General features: G+C 34.7%; 1 protein-coding gene across 1 annotated transcript; it reads left to right on the forward strand.

Annotated features, from left to right (window-relative positions):
* The first annotated feature begins 574 nt into the window (after positions 1-574).
* Positions 575-9,363, forward strand: Ssadh (succinic semialdehyde dehydrogenase). The gene is made up of 10 exons (XM_074138063.1): positions 575-749; positions 1,748-1,972; positions 2,162-2,332; positions 2,421-2,504; positions 3,292-3,424; positions 3,575-3,682; positions 4,984-5,147; positions 5,225-5,392; positions 5,867-6,039; positions 7,853-9,363. The coding sequence occupies exons 1-10, from the start codon at positions 723-725 to the stop codon at positions 8,115-8,117; spliced, it is 1,518 nt and encodes a 505-aa protein (XP_073994164.1). The 5' UTR covers positions 575-722; the 3' UTR covers positions 8,118-9,363.
* The last annotated feature ends 858 nt before the right edge of the window (positions 9,364-10,221 follow it).

Below are 10,221 nucleotides of genomic sequence, written 5' to 3' on the forward strand. Positions count from 1 at the left end.
TGTAAAGTATGCGATTGAAAGAGTAATGCCATTGCTCTTTATCCAGTGAACCTTTTAAACAAGGCCCCCCAAACATTTGCGGTTAATTATAAATTAATCAGCCTTAATATTTCAAAAAACTAATACTAAAACATGTTATAGCAAATCGAGTTTACAATTTAAAGGTTGGCGGAAAATAGTTACTACATTCTGGGAACAACTACTTGTGTGACCAATGAATTTGAAAATAATACAAACCTGATATCTTCTAATAATTTAAGAAATTTGGTCAACTTTCTTTTAATCAAACTGCTGTCTTACATTAAGTTGAAGGACCCCTATTAAAGAGCCTTACGCTACAGCGGCCGTGCTCCTGGAATATCAGACTCCAAAGAAGCGGGAGGCCTCCAAAACGTTTATTTCTCCACAATGTGTTGAATAATTGCAAAAGTCAGTCATATATTTATTAAAAATGTGTTTAAGAATAAACACATTACAAGTACAAGAATTAGATCTGAATTGAGATAGATATCCGAAAGTATAGGCAAACATTAGAGGTAACACTGTCACCATAACACAAGGAAGGAGACAAAAATAATATTACTTGTATAATTAACTAGATGTGCCTAGTCCGTTAATAGTGTGGTTGACGCGTATTATGTGAGTTCATCTATAATTTTAGAGTATACTTAATTGTGCATATAAAGCGTCAGTGCATTTTAAACAATTTTTATTACGAAAGCATGCATCGTATAGGAATTATTACAAACGTAAGTACAAATATTTACTCATTATTCAACTCTAACCATTTTCGCTTCGGAACATAAATGTACACGGTACCTTAATACTAGATCTCACCGCAGTAAGATTAATAGGATTTCCGACTAATGAAATGCGTTTACGTTAATGACTTTTTCAAAAAGTTTTGTATGTGATGGATGTAATCGACTTAACATAATATACAATTCAGTTAAAAAAACAAGAGTGCTCTAGTTCGCATTCGAAAATAATGTCTGTATAATCTCTGTATAATCAACCTTTTCCTATTACCTCTGATAGAGGATAGTGAATATTGAATTTTCTCCTAAAATTTCCGTTTTAGGGTAACCCGAGTCCGAGAAATACAAGCCTATCACTTACTGCAATTCTCAAAATTCTAGCTACATTCTCTTCAGAGTCCTAATTTCAAAAAATATTTCATTCTTACTAACTTTAATGGAGTTTGTATGAACGTGCATTACAAACAAATGAAACTTAGAGCAGTGGTACGAACCTTTTCTTATCTACGCCACAACTATATTGTTTTATATAAATAAAAGTATTAATATAAAGTTTAATAAATAAAAGTTAATTTAATAAATTAAGTAAGGTTTAAAGTATAAAGAGCGAGGAGCCGGCAGCCAGGGAGCCACTTTCTACCGCTAAATGTCCCTCCTCTCCAACCTCACGTCCTTCTGAGTATGGCTTCTTTTATCCACTTTAACTTCAAAGTAAAGGTGTAGGATAGAGAATTATCTCAATCCTGGATGTGAGACATGCTTCTAGGTGTAATTGTCAATGAGCACTGGGAGATATAGAGTTTAGATTTGGTTACGGATTTTCTCTTGCTTTTAAGAAAATGTGGAATGATTTTCAGTTTTTTAGATTAGGTAAAACTTGAATTTTTTCTGTTCATTCCTACGACCATCAAGGTCATGTAACCCAAAACTTTTAAATTTACCTCCAGAAAAACATGCTATTAGGTTCATCATTTAATTACTTGTTGCAGATGCTCAAGAGGACTTATGCAACGGTTGATATTAAAAATTTATGTAATAAATCTTATGTTAACGGATCATGGGTTGATGGCTGTCAGAAATTGACGTTTGACGTTAGAAACCCACGTAACAATGAAATTATCACTGAAGTTGCCTGTCTGGATTTGGACGATGTGGATTGTGCAATAAATGCAGCTTCGGAAGCATTCAATAATTGGAAGAAATTGATGCCAAGGGTAAGTGCAATTTTGACATTTATGCGTTTTATAATAGAGAAGGTATAAAAAGCACGATTGTGATCGATCATAGCTGGGAAAAGGCTGGCAAAATTTTGTGCTGGTTCTGACAGAATATCGTACAGGTTCCAGAAGTTAATGGAAAGTCTTATTTGGTCTAAATCTAATGGCTTATTTGTCACTTTACAGGAGCGAAGCATTTATCTCCGCAAGTGGTATGAAGCTATAGAAGATAATAAGGAAGAGTTATGCGAGATTATACACTTGGAAGCAGGCAAGCCCAAAACTGAAGCTATGGCAGAAGTAATGTATGGAAACGCATTTGTGGAGTGGTTTTCCGAAGAAGCTAGGCGTTGTTATGTAAGTAAAACTATGTGGAGACCTTTACCTAGTTATGTAACTGTATGATCGGGTAGCTACAAAGTAATCCTCTGGTTTTATGTCACAGGGTGAAGTGGTCGGCAGCATTGCGCCTAATAAAGAAGTCATGCATATTAAGCAGCCTGTTGGAGTTGCATCGCTGATCACACCGGTAAGCTCATCGGAACTGTGCCAGTTTTTTGTTTAGAGCAAGTATAATAAATCAACAAGTTCCTGAATTTTTTTATTTTTTTAAATTTTAATTCCATCAGTTGAAAGGACGAGGAATATATGGAATATTGGGAAAGGAATTCTTGATTAGTATTACATAAATTAGAAGTTATACATATAACATAGTAACATTCCATAATCCGCTCTTGCGAGGTTCCCAGAAACATTCCTCATCAACTTGCGCCCTCCAGATAGCCGCACGCCGAATAGAATTCTATTAAATTCCTTAATTACAAACAGAGGGACTTACGTTTCATTTGATAGATCATTATTTGCGTCAATCATAACAAACCAGTCGAACCTATGTTCCGAAGAGAAAGATTTGTGAAAATGTTGATGGTGTAAATCTACGATGGCGTTGTTCATTGTTTAATGGTTGTGCGATTACAACCAATTCACCCTCGTTCTAGTTAAAAAATATTAACTCTTCGGCTAATGCTAAATTAACACTTCATAAGGAAAAATTCATGTCCCTCAATTTACCTGGTATTTTATCAATAAGGATTTATTGAAAACAGGCTATTTTATATCTCCATACTTTGCAAATATATTGGTGGAAGGACGTGACATTGGATTACAGACGGGATTAAGTTGTAGAAAATAATATCCTGTACTAGCAGTAAGGTGAGGAAACAAAGATTGCAAGATGAAAAATTGTAAGACTTGTGTAATAAGTCAACTTAGCTTTAAAGTATTCAATACAATTAATTCTTATTTACATTTTACAGTGGAACTTCCCATTGGCTATGATCACGCGCAAAGCTGGAGCTGCACTGGCCGCCGGCTGCACGGTAGTCATCAAGCCAGCCGAAGATACTCCACTAACTGCAATCGCTCTTGCACAGTGTGCTCACGTTGCTGGTAATTGCTTTTTTCTGAGGTAATGCAATGAAAAGCGGACGTTTTAAAAGGCATCTGAATGTAAACAATATATCAGGCTCATTGGCCCTTAGAAGGCCTTAACCACCAATCATATAACGGGTTTTTAATAGGCTTGTTCTACATTTCTAGGTATCCCGAAAGGGGTGGTGAATGTAGTCACATGTGATAGAAAATATGCCCCATCAGTTGGGAAATTACTGTGCCAGAGTCCAAAAGTTGGTGTAATCACATTTACTGGTGAGTTACAAACTATACTGAAAGATGTTTTTAAGGAGGATTGAGAATTAAATTCAATCCACGCATCACTTGTAAGGGTTTAGTCCAGCTCACGCACTTTCTCTAATTTGTGAACTTCGTTATGTTACATGAAAAAATTCAACCTTGTATTACGCGTACTTCAGTAGAAATCGGGTGGCCCATAAAATAAAAATAAGAAAAAATATAATTACATTAAATAAATATTTGTACGCCAGGATGTTAAAGAAAAATTTTATTTAGACAAAACTACTTCTGTAAATATATTAACCAAAAAAAAAAAAGAAATTAAACAATATTACAAAAAATATACTGCAAATATACTCTTCTTAAGTAATAAATATTCAATGATTAATTTATACTCAATTTAGGCCTCTCTCTAAAGCTAAACTTTTATTACTAATACTATTTAGAAAAAAAAAGTATTAATGGAAATAGTAGTGACAAAAAACTAGGCGCAAGATTCTTTTCGGGGTGGGTAGAATATTTTAGACTATCTATTCGTTTTTCGAACTGCATGCTTAAAACCAAATTTTTCGGTTCTTTGCTTAACTTTCTCTGCATTGAACCGAATTACGTCACCACAACTCTTGAAGTTGACGTCATCAAAACTCTTGAGAATTCAGTGGCGCTGAGTTGGATATTTTATAAACTTTTAACTAGGCTATATTAATGTTTTTACTGTAAGGATGTGGAAGATATTATCATATTTTGAACGTCGCGAAATGAATTTTTTTAGTCAACAGAATATACTAATTTCTCACAAATTTAAAAAAAAAACAATAACCCTTTTCTTGATAATGTATCTGTGGAGATTCATCAGAATTTAAAAAAATCTAGTGCCATTATTTTTTAGCGCAGACTTCATATTTTTATATGAATGTTTAGGTAATTTCTTAGTTTTCGAACGCACGTTTAGTTTTTTTCTGTTAGCCAGACTGATGAGCTGTCAAAGTTCACTTTATGTACGAATATTATTTTGATATTAAAAAAAATAAAAATCTACCAAGTTAAGGGTTAATAAAATTATTAAAATACGAACAAGATTTAAAGGAGCACTGCATGTTTCATGAAGAGTAAGCCATTGCTCTAGATTAGAATGTGGTTGCATATTTTACGTCATTGTATATATTTTTAGTGTCACTCGATACTAGCTTTACAGACTGGACAGCCCTTAAAGGAGTCTCGCCCAGCTTAGGCAGCATTCCAAAATTTGAGGATTTATAGTAACCGAGCTCAGTGTTCTGGATTCCAGCTTTTGCTTGTTTTTTATGCATTTGCAGGTTCAACCATAGTTGGCAAAGAATTATACAAGAATTGTGCATCTGCAATTAAACGGCTCTGTTTAGAACTTGGAGGAAACGCACCGTTTATTGTCTTCAAAACTGCAAATATAGACCAGGCCATCAATGGAGCTGTTGCTGCAAAATTCAGAAATGCAGGACAGGTATGTTGGAACATCGAGCTGTTGACGAGTTATTACATTCCTGAGAAGTTTAAACTGTAGTTTTATGTTCTTTTCAGACATGCATCAGTGCTAATAGGTTTCTGATCGAAGATGAAATCTTCGACGATTTTGTTTCAAGGTTGACAAACTACATTAAACATAAAGTCCACTTTGACTTACCCACTTGCGATGTAGGAGGCAAATTTCTAATTGGTCCGTTAATCAATGAAGCTCAATTGACTAAGGTAGGTTTAATGTAAATTATTGAAAAAATTTGGTAATGGGAAATGTCTTTGTTCTTGTTAGTTTGGTTAATTTTACTACTAAGCAGAGCATTGCTACTGGTCCTTTTTAGCACAAATCCAAAAATGAAAGAGTAAAAATTAAAAGTAGACTATTCAAGAGAAGAAGGAAAAATATGAAAGGAGTTTGGAGGGCAAGTTTAGAAGAGAAAGAGCCTTAAGTAATAACATTGATATGAGGCGGAATACTTTTAATATGTGAAGCTGCAGAGGAGGTCTTGGGCGATAGAAAGGAGGCAGTAGAAATGCGAAATCCATGATATTGCATATGAGTTACTAATAAAAGCGTTTTGTGTGAGTGTGGGCAACATTACGCAAAAAAGTTAAATTTTAGAAAGTTCTAATTTTTATTTCCTTTATTTGCCAGAATGGGCCCCAATTATTTTGAAAGTAATTCCATTTTTATTTATGACGTAGGTCTACAATATTGTAAAAGATGCAATCACTAAAGGAGCAAGGGTGCATTGTGGTGGTAGTGCAGCTCTAGACGTAGGCAATCTATATTTCCAACCAACTGTACTTTCAGACATCAAGCCAGAAATGGTGTGCTACCATGAAGAGATTTTTGGACCAGTAGTCACGTGTATAAAGTAAGTAATCAATGTGGTCTCATTGGATCCCTTCATCACTTCGTTCGCAACTATCATGTCTTTCGTCGCTGTAGTGGATTCGGGCGGGTTCTTGAAGGGAAGCTGTGTTTCGGAAAATCTTTTAATCAGGAATGCCTTTCTCACTTTAGAGAAAATGGACTCTTATTTACATAAAATCAAAAGAAAAATCACAAGTAAATTATCTTGAAATGCTTATAAAAATTATTATAGAAAAAGTATGTAATATAATTACGAACATAATCTTTAGAAATCAGAAAGGGTTTTATTATGATAACGTAAAGATAAATACTGTTAATGAATTAACCTGGAAATGAATTAATACCTGGTTTACCTTTTTTAAAAACTGCTCTATTTAATCAGGCTTCACAGACCATAAAGCAATTCTTAGAAATGGGACCCTCAAAATTATTTTTTGGTTCAATATTAAACAATGAACTTTTGACGAAGAAGAAAATAAGGCACTTTATTCAAAAATATACGAGTATGTACATTTTTTTTTGAGGTGTTTCAGTTTACACTATAACCTCCTATCTATTTGCAATAAAGGTTCAAAAACAGACTATTATTTTAAGAGTTTAATTTAACAAAAAAAAAAAATTTTTAAACTTACTTTACATGAGAGCGTTTCTCACTCTCTGAAGACTGTACTTAATCTCAACGTTACAGTTCCCTATGCTTCGACAAAGCGGGTTGTTGCTATCATTAGTAAAGGCAAAAACTTTTCAGTGGCGAGGAAAATATATTTTTTCTCTGTCTATTTTACAAGAGTCCTGCAAGTCTTTAATTTTTTGTATATCGTGGCGAGTTCGTCCCAGCCTTAAAAACATGTTTTGCATTATCAGTAGGCCATCCATATTGGTCCTAAAGGTGATACTCCACGAGGGGCAAGCATGTAGTAAAATGGGTTTGACTACTACCTTGTTTATAAACTTGCGGTCAGTTTGGACTCTCTGCAGATAAGCGGGAATAGCGCCCGATTCGCTGCTTCAACTTTGTTAATACGATCCTATACGTGAGGAGGAGAATGTCACCTAGATATTGGACAGGACTTGATCGTGGCACAGTGCAGACTGGTTATTGCTTCTACAGTTGAATTTTTACAAATAACCTTTTCTCTATCTATTTTTTCAAAGCTATTATTTAGGATATTGAATTCTAATTTCCAGAATTGTTCTAAGATTTGTTTCCTTCTTCTACGATATTTTTCATTTCGTGACAGACCTAACAACCATTTAAAGCACAACTGGTTTTGAATTTTTTTCAGTTTCACGAATACAAAATGTTGAATTGAATTTTTATAGTATCAGTTTACCTCACCTCCAGTGTTCAGTGTAAATAGTATTAAGAACTTTCAAGAGAAAACTAAAGTTAGGCAACAACATCGCATTCAATAACCGTACGCGTATTAGAAATAACCACTCCCTGCGCCAACACACCAATCCCTCCTACTCCTCCCAAGATATTTTTTAGAAAAGAAAGGGACTTGGAAGATGTTGGGAAGGGAGGGTATATTCTTCTCTATCACCTGATAACTACCCAGGCTCAATTCAAGGAAGGAAGGGAGCAGATTTAGGAATCTAATCTAATCCCTGATGTCAACCCAATTAATTGTTCTTAAGACAGCTCCCGAATTAGGGATACAACACCTGGTTAGCTCTCAAGGGAAGCCCGAGGTAGAGAGAGAAGTCAGCAAATAGGAATCACTAAATCTGGTGCCAAAACAATTCTATTAACCCCCCCCCTACTTCACTGTCTTAATGCACATTAAAATTCAGTTTCTTTCACTTCACAGATTTTCCGGAGAGGACGAAGCTTTGAAAATAGCAAATTCTACAAATTCTGGGCTTGCCGGCTACTTCTACAGCAAAGACGTACAACAGATCTTCAGAGTCAGCAAAGCTTTGGAAGTCGGTATGGTGGGCATCAATGAAGGTGCTATATCCGCACCTGAAGCAGCCTTTGGCGGCGTCAAACAGTCCGGTTTGGGCCGCGAAGGTTCACATTATGGTCTCGAAGAGTTCCTTAACATCAAATATATCTGCTTTGGAGATCTGTAGATGAAACATTCTTTATGCTAAATATGATGTTTTTTAGTTTCGAAAACAAAAAGTTATATTCAAGTATTCATTTATGAAGATTAAGGATGAGTCAAGAAATACAGTCAGTATGGCCTCTAAGACCTTTCTCTCCCTAATAATACTGTTTCCAATAATTCTGGAATCATTTTGGAAGCTCTAGTTTTATCCTAACTTCAGTCTCGAGGTACTTGGCCTCCCTCAAGACATATCAACTCGGGCACCATCAGATATTTTATCCTAATCGTGCTCAAAATTGAAACTGGCTAACCTTACATATTTCTGTAGTAATCCAATGTACGTTATTGTTATAATTGTTTTATGATCTCCAGCGCCGTGGTAGATGCTTTTTTTTGTCTTTTAAGTTCATATAGGTAGAAATCTCGGTAATTGGGTGCTGAAAATCTGGTCTTAATGAAAGACTGACGCGTGATCTGTTTTTACCTTAAGGCCAACCCTATTTTTTAAATATCCTGACAAACTTTAGCAACTACTATGCTTTTTCACTGTTTTTGGCCCCAATCTTTAGTTCATAGAGAATTTCAAAACGAAAGCCATAGGTTCTCTGGAGCAATTTATTAGGTCTCAGCGTTTTTATGATCTTGGCCATGCAGATGATTTGTTGGTTTAGAAAGTAAAACTCAATTCTGAATCGGGCAAACGATCCGAGATACTTGCATGTAGTTGCTATTTTTCTGAATTATATCTGTTGTGGGATTCACTCGACTTATTAGCGTGATTTGGGTTTATTCAAATCTCTTTTTTTTCGTTCTTAGTAACCCGCCAATGTCTAATCCACTCATGACTTCTCGTTGGGGCCCTCAACTTGGCACTCTACAGACAACCCTGTCTGGGAAGTGATCCCTCACATAACAACCGAAACTTAGACCTAAAGAACCCAAAGATTTCGTGTTTACATATCCGAGACTGCCAAAAGCGAAATATAAGTCTTCCATTTTGTGATCTTAAGAATCGAATCCTTTATAAGTAATATTTAATATATATATAATTTAAGGAGCGTCAACATAAAAACAACTTATTTAATACATAGCTTATACAATAAAACCATTATTTTTATGTTGGGTCACTTTTATCGCTTTGAGGTGTAGCCGTTGAACGCCTTATCATCCGTTGATATAGAAATAAAATCTATATAACCGCAGGATTACCCACTGCTGGACCAGGCTTTTCTCACATTCTTGCACCTGCACATAAAGCCCCTGTTAAGCCTTATTAATCGAAGTACTCGTCATCAAGTTTGCTTCATCTTCCGGTAATCCACTCTAGTCAGTCAGCTTACTCACCTCAAATGATGGCTTCTCAATTTCTTAGCACAAAATGTCCATTATAAATGCAACCTGGGTTATTATTAAAAGTAAACCCCTTAGTTTTCAGCTCAAGTCATCCGGTTACCTCCCAGGTGTACTATACATGTAGTGGATATTTGGATGAACCTAGACGATTATTGTGCCCAGCTCTTAAAATTATGTGTCTCAATGAATTAATGTGAAAAGATATATCTTATAAGTTACATTCCTATTTTTATTTTAATATATATTTTATTGTTTTCTATGAATTATATATTTTTTTAAATGTTTGCTTTCGTTATTTCGAAATCAATGCCCTCAAGACCACTTAAAAAAATGATGATAATAAACTATTTTAGCCGTTCACTGCACAAATCGATTAACGCCACTTTTTGAAATATCTTAAATTTAAGTGTCAGAGCACTTGGTCCAGTCATAGCTTTTTATGTTTATAATAAATTTCCCAAACAATAAAGATTAACACCATTAAACGACTCAGTAGCAGGCGCTGAATGATAACGGTAAATTTATTTGAATTTATATTGTAAGCAGAATTTTTAAAAACAATGAACATTTCACCGCATTTCTCCACTTTTTGTTTTATAACTAAAAATGAGAGACTGTTAATGAATAAAAAATTGGGGATCCAATTTAATAGGATAGAGATTTTTTTTTTTTTTTTGACAAGTGCAGTTTACACTTCCTATCTCACTTCCGAAGAGTTGTAAAAAGCTATTTTTTATTTATTTATTTTATTTTTTTGGTAAAGTGAAGTTTTG

Source organism: Rhodnius prolixus, unplaced genomic scaffold (genome assembly GCF_049639745.1).
Source record: "Rhodnius prolixus isolate KJV_2025 unplaced genomic scaffold, Rpr scaffold_11, whole genome shotgun sequence".
In the NCBI taxonomy this organism is placed as follows: domain Eukaryota; kingdom Metazoa; phylum Arthropoda; class Insecta; order Hemiptera; family Reduviidae; genus Rhodnius; species Rhodnius prolixus.